The following is a 16,743-nucleotide window of genomic DNA, read 5'->3' as shown; positions in this document are numbered from 1 at the left end:
ATTGGCTCTTCTAGAGCCGAAATGGCATTGTCTCGAAAACATAGAACTTTGCCGAGGGCAAATAGATGCGGAACACTTTTATCAATTCATTAATGGTCTAAGGCGAATTTAAATATACAAAGTCTATTCTTCTTCATAGAGGAAAAGTGTCATCTATTGAAGACACTATAGAAGAGTTAAGTATGAAAGAAAATAAATTGAAAAGCATGTGAGTAAAAGTGAAGATGTTAACCGTTTCTCAACTGGAAAAATATGTTCGTACATATAAGTCACCTCACCATAGAAGACAAGGAAATGACTATAAAAGAAAGAAAATCATTTGTTATTTTTGTTATTAATCGGGGCACACTAAGCCTCAACGTCCTAAATTAAAAGGGACATTTGAAAATAAGGTTGCTTCGGTTGGCTCTTCTTAAGAATCAAAGAACAAGGATATTCCCACATCTCAAGAATCATCCATTGAAAGCCTGTATTTAGCTCAATTAGTTGAAGCCCTTTAACCTCTTCTTAGAGAGTCATCTTCCTCAGCTGGGGCCGCAATACCATCTTATTCGGACCCCACGTAAGATTCTTTGGCTTTTTTATTCTGTTGCATCTTTTTACATGACCCCAAATAATGATATTTTATCTGAATGCTATAGCAACTCAAGTGTGTCAAAAGTGGTTACGGCCGATGGCACACCTCTTGAAATCAAAGGAATAAAAAGTTTTGAAAATGATCTTTCGAACTCAAAAAGTGTCATTCCAAAATTTAGATACATTCTTAAATTAAATTTGAACCTGTAGTTGCGCCCTTCATTCTATTTATATGATGAATATATAATACTAGGGTACTGAAATACCCCTTTACAACATGCTAATATACATTATACATTGATTGGGCCTGGACCCGATCCAGTATATGAATCGGGTCGGGTCCTGCATATACATAACGACGACTTCTTTTCAGCCTCCCTCAAGTTGTATATGGTCCTGAACCATGAACAACTTGCCCTTCAGAAACCATAATTTGTCCTTTGTCAACCCTTTAGTGAGAATGTCAGCAACTTGTTCTTCAGTTGGCACATACATGGGCTCAATCTTTTTATCTTCAACCTTTTTCCTAATAAAATGTTGATCTATTTCAATATGCTTTGCTCGACTATGGTGGATGGGATTGAAGGACATGTTGATGACACTTTGATTGTCACACAGTAGCAGTGATCGAGCAATCGGTTCTCCCATTTCTGTCAGGAGATGTCTTATCCATGTAGCCTCAGCTGTGGCAGCAACCATCGATCTATATTCCGCCTCAGTGCTTGACCTAGTAACCACCTTTTGTTTTCTACTGCTCCAGGATACCAAGTTTGGTCCAATGAAGCTGCAATAACCGGATACTGATCGTCGTTCATCTGGATCACCTACCTCATCAGCATCAGCATAAATGATGATCTCATGGCCCCCGCCTGGATCTAATTCTCTTTTGTTGTATACCAGCCCATCACCAACTGTACCCTTCAGGTAACAAAGTATACGTTTGACTGCCTCCATATGCGACATACGAGGTTCATGCATAAACTGGGATACCTGATTAACCGAGTATACTATGTCAGGTCTAGTAAAAGTCAGGTATTGCAACATGCCAACTAAGTTGCGATACTTAGTGGGATCTCCATATATGTGCCCTTCCTTTGAACTCAGTTTCTGATGGATGACACTTGGAGTGGTTAACGGCTTACAATCTGTCATGCCCACTCTGTTGAGAATGTCCAACGTGTATTTGTGTTGAGTAAGGGTGAGTGAATCACTTCCTTTATCAACTTCTACCCCAAGAAAATATCGCAGCTCTCCCCAATCTTTCATCTTAAATCTCTGATTTAATAACTTCTTCACCCGCTCAATGTGACTTTTACAGTTCCATGTGATGATGATGTCATCTACATATATCAATAGAAGAGTAGTGATACCTTGTTCATTGTGAATAAATAATGAGTGATCTAGAAGAGACCGAGAGAAGCCATGCCTTTGTATCTCTAGAGAAAAATTGTCGAACCAGAAACGAGAAGCTTGTTTCAAACCATAGAGTGCTCTCTTTAACTTGCATACGTATTTTTTGGCGTCTCGTTCTGCATATCCAGTGGGTTGTTCCATGTAGACCTCCTCTTTTAAATCCCCGTGTAGAAAAACATTTTTTACATCCAACTGGCTCAATGTCAATCCATGTTTAATGGCTAGACTCAACACAATGCGAATGGTCCCCATTTTAACTACAGGACTAAAGGTTTCATCGAAGTCTTGTCCTTCCTCTTGTGTGAATCCCTTGGCTACAAGTCTAGCCTTGTACCTTTCGATGCTCTCATCTGGTTTATACTTTATCTTGTACACCCATTTTGACCCAACAACATTTCTGTTTAGTGGTCTAGGTACAATTTCCCATGTCCCACATTCATGTAAGGCCTCCATTTCTTCATTCATTGCTTCTACCCATCTTCTAGAGCTCGCAGCTTGATAGAACATGAGGGGCTCATCCTCTTTACTTATGGATGTAAAAAACAATTGAAAATCCAATGAATTTATTTTATAACTTACCCACCTGTCAAGTGGATGTCAAATCCGTGAGGATCTTCTGATATCCATCATCTGTGAAGCGGGATCAGATGAGTGCGTACTTGTACAAGGAATGAATGAGGGCTCTTTCTCTCGCCGGGTGTACACAACACCCTTATACCTTGTTGGCTCCAAGTCATGTGTAACAGTCTCTTTCGTTTGAGTTTCATTGGTTGATTCCTCATGGGTCTCCTGACTGCAATTTGCTGGACAATCTACTTTACCATTAGAAAAGAGTTCTGAATTTAACCATGGGTAGTATACCTCAACGCTGGGGCTTGAGTTATCAACATGAAGGGTTGAATTAGTAGTCTGATCATCAAAGTTCATTTCATCAAAAACTACATTCCTTGATATTTTGACACGCTTACTCAGGGGATCATAACACCTGTACCCTTTGTAGTCTTCTGCATATCCTATAAACCTGCATTTTAAGGTTTTATCTTGGAACTTGTGCCTTAGTGAGCTGTCAATGTGAACATAGCAAACAGACCCAAACACACGTAATTCATGATAATCAGGTTGTATGCCAAATAGAGAGAAATATGGTGACTTATTCTCTAAGATACTCATGTGCAGTCGATTTATCACATGATCTGTGGAGTGAAAAGCCTCAGTACATAATGATACAGGGAGATTGCTCCCGTGCATCATGCTCATTGCAGTCTCAACAATTTGTCGATGCTTCCTCTCAGCAATCCCATTTTGTTGAGGCGTATGCAGGCAAGACACTTTTCTCTTTATCCCATTATGTTGAAGGAAACTAACAAAATCACTCGCAGAGAATTCACCTTCTCCATCACACTGGAAATTGAGAATGTTGGTAGAGAAATGATTTTGAACAAAAGAATAAAATCTCTGGAACAATCCAAAGACTTCTGATTTGTGCTTCATAAAAAGTATCCAAGTATAACGCGAGTAACTATCAATGAAAATAAGATAGTATTTACTACCAGAAAGAGAAGTAATTGGGGCAGGACCCCAGACATCTGAACAAATGACCTCAAATGGCCTTGAAGCTCTTTTATTAATGGTAGCGAATGGTAAAATATGACTCTTACATAAATGACAGCTAGAACACTTTGTATCAACGATCTCTGAACTCATACTGGACTTAGGAACGAGATTATTTAAGACAAGTTTTTCAATAAAATGACGACCACAATGGCCAAGACGACTATGCCAAAGTCTTGGCTTATTACATTCAGAAATAGTAAATATAAAATCAGGATCAAAAAATTGACGTTGGTGAGGCTTCAAGGATGAATAGTTAGAATGAATGGAGGAAGGATCTTCTTGAAAGATGTACATGTTGCCCCATCGTTTTCTTTCAGCGAATGTCTTCCTCGTGCGAAGATCCTTGACATAAACAGAAGAGTGAGTAAATTCAACTAAAGCATTAGCATCATCAACGAGTTTTGAGACAAAAACAATGTTCTTTTGAATATTAGGTGCATGAATGACACTTAGAAGTTTAAGAGAGGACTTTGACATGGTATAATGGCATTTCCAATATGTGAGATTGAGTGATGAGATCCATCTTTTGTGACTATGCTATTCTTACCAACATAAGGTGTAAGAGTCAAGAGCTTACCTACATCACCCGTGACATGAGTAGCTGCTCTGGAGTCGACATACCAAATGCCTTTGTCATTTTGCTTCATATTCAATCCTGCCAAGGCTGCCAACAACAACTCCTTTACTTCTCCATCCTTCCTAGCCTCTGCTTGTGGAGGTTTCCCTTTGTTTTGAGGATTAAACCAATAATTTGCTTTAATGTGCCCTTTTTTGTTGCATAGAAAACATGTGAAAATGGATCTCTGTCCTTGTATATTGGGTGTTGGAAGTATACCACGACCTCCATAGGTATTTCTCCCTTGGCCTCCCTTTCCTCGAAAAGAACTTCCTCTTCCTCGACCATAACTCATTCCCATAGCTAGCACATCTTGGGCTCCTGAATGTCCATGAGAATCTTCAGAAGATCCTTTCAGAGTCATTTCATATTGCAATAATTTTGCGCGAAGATCTTCAAACTTTGGCAGTTCTGGTAAACATAGTAAGGTTGTCGTCATAACATGATAGTCTGGCCCCAATCCGCTCAAGGTTTGTTGCACCTTATCTTTTTCACTGACAAGACACCCAACAATAGCCAACTGGTCTGTGATGCTTTTCATTTTGTTCAGGTATTCCATAATAGACACGGAATCTTTCCTCAGCATTTGAAACTCTCGCTTAAGAAACATGATTCTTGCCTCATAAATTTGAGAATATGTTTGAACTAACTTATCCCACAGTTCCTTGGCCGAACAATCATCAGGAAGGGCAACAAGGACCTCCTGTGAGAGAGTTGAAGTGATGTATGTCACTAGCGATTGATCCTTGTTCATCCAAGCAACATATTCTGGATTCTTGTGAAGAACAATAGACTGTTCACCTTTATCGCCCGCCTTTTCTTGCGAAATGAATTCTAGAGGCGGTGAAACCGATCCATTCAGATGACCAGAGAGGTCCTGACTCTTTATAAATGGGATGATCTATCTTTTCTTGGTTAAGAAATTTGAGTTATTCAGTTTTTCAGAGAATAGTTGACCAAGAAAACTTGAGGACAGGCATGACTGCGTATGAGTAAAATTCATTTGAGAGAAATCTTGAACTGACACTTAGGTATGAGAGACAAAATAGAGGGCTCGGCTAATCAGCTTCACGTGTTTGGTCAAAAACACGTGGCTGGACTCGACTAACAGGGCACTCGGCTAACATATGGTAGAAGGAGGTCTCGGCTAACAGAAAAACAGGGAAAACAGGGCACTCGACTAACAGATGGTAGAAGGAGGTCTCGGCTAACAGAAAAACAGGGAAAACAGGGCACTCGGCTAACAGATGGTAGAAGGAGGTCTCAGCTAACAGAAAAGCAGGGAAAACAAGTTCACGTGTTTGATCAATTTCACGTGATTATACTCGGCAAACAGAAAGAGAAAGGATAAAATAGATTCAGAACCCACGAAACATTTGAGGTTTTATTCTCTGTACTCAGCAGAGAATAATGTATTGAAAAACAACAAATAATGTATTGAAACAGAAAAACCAGAGTGATCTGAAATAAAACCAGAAGTATGATTTCAGATTAAAAAAGAGGAACCTGTGACAAGAAACACAGGAGTTGAGTTAAGAGAGAGGAACCCGTAACTTATGACAAGAAACACAAGGTAAGAACCTGTGACGAGAAACACATGGGGTCAAGTTAAGAGAGAGGAACCTGTGACGAGAAACACAGATTCACGTGCCTGTCATCGTGAAACCAAAACGAGAGCTGTCACCGTGAAACCGAGATCAAGCCTTCTACATCCAGACGTGGTTAGATCCACTCGCCTGTCGACTGTCACGTTGATAGGATGAAGACGAGGCAGCTCTTCACTCCCCGACGTCACGCTGCTCTGATACCATGTAAGAAGGGAGTCCTTGATCTGTCTACAAACCTGTCATGGAGAGAGAGAGAGAGAGAGAGAGAGAGAGAGAGAGAGAGAGAGAGAGAGAGAGAGAGAGAGAGAGAGAGAGAGAGAGAGAGAGAGTCAATCATCTGTAGTTGCGCCCTTCATTCTATTTATATGATGAGTATATAATACTAGGGTACTGAAATACCCCTTTACAACATGCTAATATACATTATACATTGATTGGGTCTGGACCCGATCCAGTATATGAATCGGGGCGGGTCTTGCATATACATAACGACGACTTCTTTTCATTTATGTCTTGCATATTATTAGATATCTTAAAAATTCTCTCTCTAGAAGCATGTTTATGTTTTCATCTTATGCATTAGATTTACTTGTTTATAGGGAGGTGATCCAAACAATAGACTTTCAATCACATGTTTTTATGTTTTTTTAGGTGAATCATTGATCTTATGGAGGTGACAAAAACAACAGGTCTCTCTCTTCAACTGAAGTGGCCATGGCTACTACCACAATGGAAGTTGTGTGGTTGAGGTGACTGCTGGCTAATATGAGAATCAAGATTGAAGAGGTGGTGTTTGCAAAACGGAATTGTCGAAGAGAAATTAAGTTTTCGTCAAAACTCCTTAATCTTAGGCTTCTCTTATGAAAAGGCGGTCGGTGGGTAAGGTCGATGAATAATCATAAAAGAGCGAGTCCATCACACTCTTCCTGAAAAAAAGATCTTTTATGATGGGGAGGCCAAAATAAAAAAAATTGAGGGCCACAAAAGAAAATGAGCTTTTGTCGAAACTCTCCTTGAAAAAAGGGTTTCTTTGTATAAAATTGGTTGTTGTTTTGCAAACCGTCCACGAAGAAACGAGTCTCTTCAAACTCTCCCTGAAAAAAGGGTTCTTGCGAACAAAAAATGATTGCATGCAAAAGGAACGAGCTCTCTCAAACTCTCCCTAGAAAAAGGGTCATTCGCAAGAGAAAATTGATTGATATTTAAAATGTTTGGCCAATTGGAAAATGAGTTCAACTCGAGGGTCGAATCTTGAAAGACCGTCGTTGGCAAAAATTACAACCCGAAGGTTGAGTTGTAAAAGATTGGCATTGATAAAATTGTAACCCAGAGGTTTGCTTGTAAAAATTGGGCATTGACAAGACGGTAACCTGAAGGTTTGCTTGTAAAAATTGGGCATTGACAAGAGTGGTCAACTCGTAGGTTGAATATTGTAAAAATGGGCCCGAAGATCGAGTTTTGATAATAAAATGATTTTGATGTAGGTCAACCTGACGGTTGAATTGACTCAAAAGTCTAAATGAGATCAACTCGAAAGTTGAATTTGCAAAAACCAGTTTGAAAACATAATTTTGGAAGAAAAGTTCAACCCCAAGGTTGAGTTTGAAATGACTGGTTTGAAAACATGATTTTGAAAAGAGCCCAGTTTAGAAACTGGTTTTGGAAAAGATCGATAAAAATTTATTTTTGAGAAGCGGATTAACCCGAGGATTGATTTTGAAAAAGAGGTTCAACACGAGGGTTGATTTTTGAAAAATCCGATGAAAACTAACTTTGATAAAAGATTCAACCCGAGGGTTGGTTTTGAAGAAACCGGTGAAAACCAATTTTTGAAAAGGACTCAACGTGATGGTTGATTTTGAGAAGGACTAGAGCTTCAAAGATGTGCTGCGACAACAAGAGTGTTGTCTACATTGCCAGCAACAACATGTTTCACGAAAGAACGAAGCATATCGAGATGAACTGCCATTATGTTCGAGAGGAATATCTTCAAAGAACTATCGATTTGCCTTATGTTACATGAGAGTACCAATTGGCGGGCTTCTATACCAAACCTCTCTTCGCTCCTCGGTTTAACTTCCTTTTAGGGAAACTTTCGGTTATCCTACCGTAAGTTTGAGCAAGAGTGTTAAAATTACACACACACACAGATATATATATATATATATATATATATATATATATATATATATATATATATATATATATATATATATATATATATATAGGTACATGTATGCCTCGGCTAGTGTTGATTCTCTGAAAATTGGAGACTTATCTGTTATAGAATCTGTATTGGATGTTTCTGATTAGGAGTACAAAGTGCTTCTTTTTGGAAACTCGTCTCAATAACCCAAAGACAGATGGATTTTGTCCATGATCAATCACTATAGTTATAAGCCAGCTGGTATTTTGCAACAATGCCGAAACATCAAAGTTTCTATCTAATTTGGAAAGGGATTAGTATTTACTGCTGACATATTTAATGCAAGGAGCGGAAAGACAGACACAGTTGCGGCCGGACTGAGCCAAATAAGACTGATTAATTATAACCTGTGGGCGTATTCTTTTTAATAAGTCATAACAGTTGCTTTACATTGAAGGACAAAGATGCAATAATTTTTTTATTGTTCAAGATCTTCACTTGCTGCCTTTGAACTTAAAGCTATTTCTGTTTTTCACTACTGTATCTTTTGTTATTTGTCTTGAGGGCACTGCCATCTCTATGATTTTGTATATTATTGCATTTCTTTGGGTGGATGTTGAAGGAGATAAACAGATTCACTCCAGATCTGTGATTTTCAACTTCCAGCTGCAGTGTTTTTCAAGGTATGCTCAGTACCAAAAATTTCAAACCCACCAACTTGGGCTCCACATGTTTGGTAGGAGCTGTTAGTGCACGTCACCATGTGTTGGGACGTTGCAAGATCAAAACCCAATGGTATGTTGTGTAACTGGTGGGGGTCTGCCTAACCCTAGATTGCCTTTCAAAAAAAAAAATTCAAACCCTCTGGGGACTTCAGAATTTAGTCCCTCTGATTTCAAATCTTCAATATGAAGAAATATTACAATTGTTATTAAATGTGTAGATTGCCCATTTATCTAAAGTACCTTTGAGGTAGTGTAAGTAAAAAAGGTAAATATTTTCATCTTGGGTAAATTGTTGGTACTAATGAAGATATGGAACTATCGAGTAGAAATCACCCTTTTTTTTATATAATTTCAATTTTTTGGTAGATCCGATCCTATAGGTGTGATCTACATCACTTGGTTAATAGTAAATTGGTTTTAAATCGTGTGATTGTGACATGCAAGAACCTTTTTCAAGAGCATAAAAAATCAATATCCCACGATGTGCCAAGATTTTACAACTCAAAAAATCATGTTCTTACATCAAACACCATGATACAAGGTCCAATCCTTAGCGAACAAAATATGTTACACATCTATGTGGTTAGAGTGAGTCTTGCATCGACGATTTCTGCCCACCAATAGTTCCATACCTTCATTTGTACTGAATATTTTCCCTTTCATTTGATCTATTTTCATGATTTAACTGAATATCCTAGGCAATTCTGTATTTTCTTGATGCAGGCTGATTTTTACAAATGCTGCTGTGGAAAGAGTTTGCTGCTTTCTTTATTCAGGGCATAGAATACTTGTACCCTGTGAAGGGTTCCTGTTTTTTTTTTCCTTTTTGTGTTTGTGTGTGTGTGTAGCAATGGTGGCTCACATGTAATGGTTTCTGTATGTAGATGAACTTTATAATCCTTTTAACTTCTATGGATTCTGTGGGTTTTAATGTTTTTTCTTTCTAATTTGCCTATTTATAAGAGCTGCTTGTGTATGGCTGTTGTCCTTTTTGTCTGGATTCACCATTTGTCTTCGCTTTTTTATCCAACAAATTTCATATTTTAAAGTTCTGATCCAAGTTGTATGGTGTCCAGAGGCTTTATGAATCCTTGAGAGAAAGCCAGTATCCCACCAGGCAAACAAAAGAGAAATTGGCAAGTGAGCTCGGGGTTGAAGTAAAGCAGGTGTGCCCTTATTTACATTAATTAAATTTTTGTTGGGAATAGTCACCTCTGTATGTTTGCTGATTATTTTCAGGTCAACAAGTGGTTTGAGTATGCTCGAAGGTGTATACGAGGAGCAATTAGCCACAGATCAAGTGAGAAAACTGCTCATGCTCTTGGCCATGCCGATAATACTGAAGGACAAGCCCTGTCAGTTGAAGTTGGTGGCCAAGAGGTGAAAACAGGCACGGAAAATTTGATGGAAGGTATAGCAAATGATCACAGCTGCAATGACCAGATGGCTGCTGCGAAGGGGAATGAGCAGTTGATCTGTCATCAAGATCCGACAAGGAATGAGAGAAGCATTGGCGGAAATGAAGGTATGCTTTCTGCTGAAAGTACAAGAAACTTGAAAACGCCAAGCAATGGTGGTGTAGGGTGTTCATTGACAATTCAGGCAGCTTGTTTTACTCCTGAGTGGTAAGAACGAAAAAATGAAGCAGAAACCAGAAGCAGAAAAGCTAATCCTTGAGTGCTGATAGCTGCCCGGTGCTCAAAATCTGCATTGCATTGGTTTACCATTTTATCCATTCGTGCAAATTGTCTGAAACTTTGTGACAATTTGCCCAAAGTTAGAAGATAAACTGGAACATAACTGTTGCAAGTTGAACCTGGCAGGCTGAATATGAAAGGATGGAATGAGGAGTGCTACCCCAAGAGGAAGGGAGCTTGGTTGATGCAGTTGAGACGGAAGTTTTGAGTGATGCAAACCTTCAAGTTGTTACCTCTGTTACATGCAACCAGGCAACTAGCGTGTGTTATATATCACCAGCTCGATGATTGAGAGAGAAGGGTGGTGAAAGGAAATCCCAACCTTCAAGGGAAGTGGGAAATAAGACAATTCATGGATTTCACAGGTTTGGCGATGGGCGGGGCTGACTTTAACTGCTAACGATTCGTCCAATTTTCACTTCTGTTAGGCTTGTGGTCTATCCTCCCAAAGGGACTTAGAGAGCGTGCAGTTTAAAGGAAAATTGATGCTAACCTAACAATGGGGGATTAAATTTTAATGTTCGGTGGGCATTGGTTTCAATCCCTGAGGGATGCTGAAAATCTTGCGGGAAAAAACCTTCCTTTGGCCGCTCTTTTTCTTTTGTGGATTAAAATATTTGAATCAATTGGAGCCTGTTTGGTTGCAAATACAGCTTTAAAATTTTTGGGTTTGTATAACTGTAGTTTTTTTAAATTTGAACATACGCCGTTTGGATGCCTCCTGGAAATCTAGAGAAAAAAAATAGATTTTGATTTTTTTTCTTGTTTGGTCTCTCTCTCTCTCTCTCTCCAATCTGATGATCCAGGCCGTTTATTTGCGAAATTAATGATTCAAAGTTTGCCATGTACAAGGATCACTAGGTATTTACTCTGACGTGATCTAGCCAATTTCATAGTTTCATGGCTTTAAAATACTGGGCGAATGTAAAAACACCAGTTAAATTCTATTCACATTTGTTTAGTTTATTGACATTGTACATTTGGTAGAAAAAATTACTTACAAGCTCTTTTAAAAGAACTTGAAAAAACTTTAAATTTTAATTTCCACAGTAAGCAGGTTTAATGTGAGAAAATCAATGAAACAAACATTGGAAACTCAATAATCGCCAATGGTCATAAACAAATATAGAATTCAGTCACCCAAAACTCTTTATTGGAATAGTCAAATCAACCATCTAACAAGGCCCATATTCCAATCGCACAGTAAACTAAACTGCAATCTTATTCGAAGAGAGGAAAACATATAGGGAGCGTCTTCATTTTACCCAAATGAAGCCTTAGTTGTACGTAACCCTGGAAAGTTGAACAAATTGATTTATGTTTTATATAGCCTGGTATTTTTCCGAGATGTCCTTTAGAAAAGCTAGATCTTCTAAGATGTCGAGACTTGCCGATATTTTTCTTTAGAATGAGATTTAGACTGTTTTGGTATCAGAGGACCATTTGTGAGTATTCCTGGCGGTGAGTTTTGTTTAGTGCACTGATGCCGGATACTGATTAGCTACTTTCTTGTGGGTGATGGATGATCTTTGAAGGAATCTTCTTACTTGTTGAGATCATAGGGATTAATTTTTCACCTTAGAACCATTAATAAGCAATGATAAAGGAACCTTTTCTTGTTTGAGATTATAGGAATCAAGATATCAATAATAATAATAATAATAATTACCAACGGGGGCTCTTGGTGGTTGGTAAGAGTTGTCACTGCACGTCTCCTTGTGGTGAGACGTTGCAGGTTCAAACCCCAGTGGTACGTTGAATAATAACTGGTGGGGGTCTGCCTAACCCCAGCTTGTCTTTAAAAAAAAAGATATCAATAATATTTGTTACAGTAAGACCAGGATCCAGTGCAATGCCTTCAACCCCAAACTCACACTTGTTCAACATATTAACACTTCAATACTGCATGGGACCCACAAGGATAGGGTGGTCAACGAGGCTGATCCGGACCTGACCATATAAGTAATAAGTAGATTGAGGTTTTGCTGGGTCACGAAAATAGAATCCCAAACCCGAACTTGCATAAATTTAGAATTTTTTTTTTATTAAAAATATATATAACTGAGTAACCGGCAAAAAAGCCAGGTCGGGTCATGTACCTGACAAAAATCATGACCCAAACCCGGCCCAAGTATTTCTGGGGTCGTCACTTTCCATGCCATACGTGAGAATTCGGGTTCGAATACCAGATATAAACTGTACCCTTTACCAGCCCTACAAGGGTCATCTCACACTCTTCATCCACTGATTCAGGCTAAGAAAATGGGACCCATCAACAACAGTGAAGTTTTTTGGGGACACTAGCAATACTGCAATAGTAAGCAACTCAATGCGATAAGAAGAGAGAGAAAGGGGGGACAAAAAAAAAAGAGTTTATTTTAGAGAGAAATTTGGGGTTAGGCAACCATTGTGATTCGAACTTGCAACGTCCCAGCATAAGGTGATGTGGACTGACTGCTCCTGCTCCTGCTCCTGCTCCTGCCAGACAAGCGAGGAGTTTGAAAATGAAGCAAGAAAAACTTAGTCAAAAAATTGAAGGCCCGGGAAAACAGGTCGGTCCTAAGTCCTAACATGAAATCTCAAAGTTTCAAATATCCAAAAGCAGCAAAAACCCAAACAAGCAAGAGAGGGTGGGAACCAAAATTTTGAAAACAGCAAACACAACGCGGGGGAGAAAAAAAGGGCGCCATCTTTCATACCGGTATTGCAGAAGGAGCCAGCCATTCAAAAGGGTGTCTGCAGAAGCTCTTCACAGAGATTGGGAGCTCCCCCCCTCCTTCTTCTTGGTTGCTCGCTTGGCTTGCGCCACCATCGTCATGTCTGCCGACCAAGAGAACCGATTTCGAGTCACGCGAGCGAGCGCCAAGAGGGCCGCCAACGCTGATGCTGCTGCTGAAGCCACCGCCCCTCCCCAGAAGAAGCGCGTAGTCTTGGGCGAGCTCACCAACCTCGCCGGTACCTCCTCCGGTGCCGCTGGGCTGAGCGCTCCCGGCCGATCCAGGAAGAAGCCGGCGAAGAAGCGCACTGGGGTCGATACTGTCGATCCTTTGGGAGATGACCCACAAATGTGCGGGCCGTATGCGTCCGAGATCTACCAGTATCTTCGGTCTTCAGAGGTACCCAAAATGATATTTCGAGTTTTTTTGTTGCTTCTTTGCTGGTCTTCACCTTTTGTGAATTGGGTGGTGTTTTTTAATCGATTCTGGAATTGGGTTGTTCTTGGTCTTCGTTTTTTATGCGAATTGTTTGTTTAGCTTGATGTTCCAATCTGTTTTTGGATGGTGTTTTCCACTCCCTCTCTCTCTCTCTCACACACACACACACGTTTCCGATTTTGTTGAGACATCGAGTTTGTCCCAACATGATAGTTTGATTTTTCTTCATTGCTTTTCTTTCGTTGGTTTCTGTTTTTTTCCGGGTACTGAGACGTAGCTTTTGTTTTTCATCGATTTGCAGAAGCGGGTTTTTCCTCATTTTTATGTGAATTTGTTGTCAATCGTATCAATATTTGAAGAGGATTTATCGCTTTACGATTAGATTCTTGAGCCGCTGGTTATTGACCTCTGGTTCGATTTATATTTCTCTAAGGTTTTTTTTTTTCTGTGGGGTGTTTCATGGGGTTTTGCTGTTCAATTAATATGGGAATGACTTGTTTTGGGACATGCAGGTGAAGAGAAGGCCAAACCCGAAATACATGGAGTCCGTTCAGAACGATATTACTGCAAACATGAGATCTATATTAATGGATTGGTTAGTCGAAGTTGCAGAAGAATACAAGCTTCTTCCCGATACTCTTTACCTCACCGTCTCCTACGTAGATCGGTTTCTCTCTGCTAATGCGCTTCACAGGCAGAAACTTCAATTATTGGGAGTTTCTTGCATGCTTATTGCCTCGTACGTCTTCATCCTTTGTGCCATTTCTTTTCCTTATTTGTTGGCCTATTGGATTATTGAGACGTATGGTTTTCTTGACTGCAGCAAATATGAAGAGATTAGTCCTCCTCATGTTGAAGATTTCTGCTATGTTACTGACAATACCTACACCAAAGAAGAGGTATTCTGGGGCGTTCTTTTATTCTTCCTTTACTAGGGTCATTTCTGTGGGTGATCTATCAGATCTAATATAATTCTCTAGGCATCTTTTGAGTAATTGATGTGTTTTGTATGTGAAGGTGGTGGAGATGGAGAGGAAAATTCTCATGTTTTTGAATTTTGAGATGAGCAATCCCACAATCAAGAACTTCTTAAGGCAAGAAAACTGCCTCTAATATCCTCATTATGCTTCTGTTTATTGTGTGTGTGTGTGTCTGAGAGAGAGAGAGAGAGAGAGAGAGAGAGAGAGAGAGAGAGAGAGAGAGAGAGAGAGAGAGAGAGAGAGTCTGTCCTGTTCTGAGGACGTCTCAATTGCTACCTAAAAGATTTTCATGGTATCTGGAGAAACAGGTTGGCCACCACGGTTTTTCATTTCTTCTCGTTATTGATATGGATGGCGAAGAATATGTTGATTCCAAATGGTGCTTTGAGCGGTCTAGTTTATTGGCCCTTAATTTGAACTTCTAGATTAGCAGATTAAACTTCTAGGTTCAGCCTAGGCGTAAGTGTTATTTTGTTAACTGTGGCCGGTTTATTGTTCTCTTGTGATGCATGTCAAACGGTTTGATTGATGTTGCTTTTTTATCCTGGTCTTTCTTCAGACGATTCACAATGGCTGCTCAAGGAAGAAACAAGGTATGTGGATTTTCAGGCTAATGTTTGCTTGAATAAAGGCTCTTGTATGTTGTTCATCCTTTTTTTTCAGGTTTGTGATTGTCTTCCTAATTCATTAAATCATTCTTGCAGTCACCTAGCTTGCTATTGGAGTTTTTGTGCAATTACCTAGCTGAACTGAGCTTATTAGAGTATAGTTGTCTCCAGTTCCTGCCTTCACAAATAGCTGCATCGATTTTATTTGTTGCAAGATTCACCATCCATCCAAAGACTCATCCTTGGGTAAAGCTATAAACTTTGTTTCTTTCATCCCATACTAGCATAATGTATTCATGGAGGGAATCTAAACATATAATTTGTAACAGACCTTGGCTTTGCAAAATCATACGGGCTATAAACCATCTGAGCTTAAGGATTGCATCAAGACTATACATGACTTGCAATTGAACAAAAGGCATTGCACATTAATATCTGTGAGGGAGAAATACAATCAGCACAGGGTAGGCCCTTTTTTTCTCAACTATGTGTTGAAACTGTGACTTTGTTCTTATTTCATTAACTGACTTCACTTGCATGTTATGACAGTTCAAGTGTGTGTCAACCTTGACTTCTCCTGAAGAGATTCCATCTAGCTTCTTCGAAGACCTCAAGTGATGGATGGTCCTGTAGTTTCTCTGTTTTTGAGGTTCTTGAGGGGGGGCTTCATATTGAACTGTTGTTGGTGGATGCCTATATGGGAGGAGTTTATTGAAGGCAAGGCTTCTCATTGAGAATTTGTGAAGCATTTGGATTAAGTGTCCTGGCCATGATCCCTTCTCTGTTACCTGTCAGAGAGGCATTTTAGTGGAGCCTCTGTAATTATGCTAAAGCTCTAATTCCTAATCTAGGTGCATGCTTATCACTAAAGACATTGCATAGTAACTTCAGAATTCTTGCAAGATGGGATGGAACATCTTGCAATTGTATGAAAAAAAATAGTGTATGTGCTAGCTGGTGTAGGCTGTTATAGAAGAGGTAACCACCCACCCGTACACAGAATATCTCTGATAATTTACAGATTTTTGTTTTCCTTGAATTTTACAAGAATGAATACACGGGCATTCTCTCCCTTGCATTTACTCTGAATATTGTGGTGTAGCAGGTGTCCCATGCTTCATATTTTCAATCAATTGCATTCACATATTTGATGGTTGATGACTAGCTAATATGTTTTCACCTATCGTAAATCATGCATACTTTTGATTTGAGACAGGGATTTGAATGGTTGGCACATGGGCTGGATCATAGTTGATCCCAATCTGAATGTTAAATTTAAGCAGTAAGAATTAGATTGTGAAACTGTTGAAGTAGATATCGTCACGTAAACTATATAAGAGTAATTTGGAACTAATACTTAGCCAGCTTCTATTTCATTATAATATACTCAATTTGCCAGGAATTAATCATCTTGATTAAACATGGAAATACTTTCAAAACCTACCACACTTCAGTTGCTGAGGCATCAATCACCTTGATGAAAGACACATACTTGCACATCCGAACAAAGACATTCAATTCCTTTCAGGTTGCAAAAGAGAATATTTTCATGTTTCCATTGTGCTGCCAATTTTTGTCTGAGTTGAGTAACTTAGTTCCGAGTCTC

The 16,743-nt window shown here is 39.3% G+C and overlaps 2 protein-coding genes across 2 annotated transcripts in view; both read left to right on the top strand.

Moving 5' to 3' along the window:
- Positions 1-11,092, top strand: part of LOC149847768 (homeobox protein HOX1A-like) — a 31,856-nt gene extending 20,764 nt beyond the window's left edge. The window contains exons 8-9 of the mRNA XM_090009437.1: positions 9,774-9,863; positions 9,937-11,092. Of these exons, the coding sequence (XP_089865563.1) occupies positions 9,774-9,863; positions 9,937-10,326 (480 nt within the window). The 3' untranslated portion in view covers positions 10,327-11,092. The remainder of the gene's footprint in view (positions 1-9,773; positions 9,864-9,936) is intronic.
- A 2,118-nt stretch (positions 11,093-13,210) lies between these two features.
- LOC149847767 (cyclin-A3-1-like) lies at positions 13,211-16,165 on the top strand. Its single transcript, XM_090002180.1, has 8 exons — positions 13,211-13,510; positions 14,062-14,288; positions 14,373-14,448; positions 14,567-14,643; positions 15,089-15,122; positions 15,234-15,383; positions 15,467-15,601; positions 15,687-16,165. The coding sequence occupies exons 1-8, from the start codon at positions 13,211-13,213 to the stop codon at positions 15,753-15,755; spliced, it is 1,068 nt and encodes a 355-aa protein (XP_089858306.1). The 3' UTR covers positions 15,756-16,165.
- Positions 16,166-16,743: the final 578 nt, after the last annotated feature.

The sequence above is a fragment of the Nuphar pumila genome, chromosome 1 (assembly GCF_984573655.1).
Source record: "Nuphar pumila chromosome 1, dmNupPumi1.hap1.1, whole genome shotgun sequence".
Taxonomy (NCBI): domain Eukaryota; kingdom Viridiplantae; phylum Streptophyta; class Magnoliopsida; order Nymphaeales; family Nymphaeaceae; genus Nuphar; species Nuphar pumila.
This window is presented reverse-complemented; position numbering and strand designations above follow the sequence as displayed.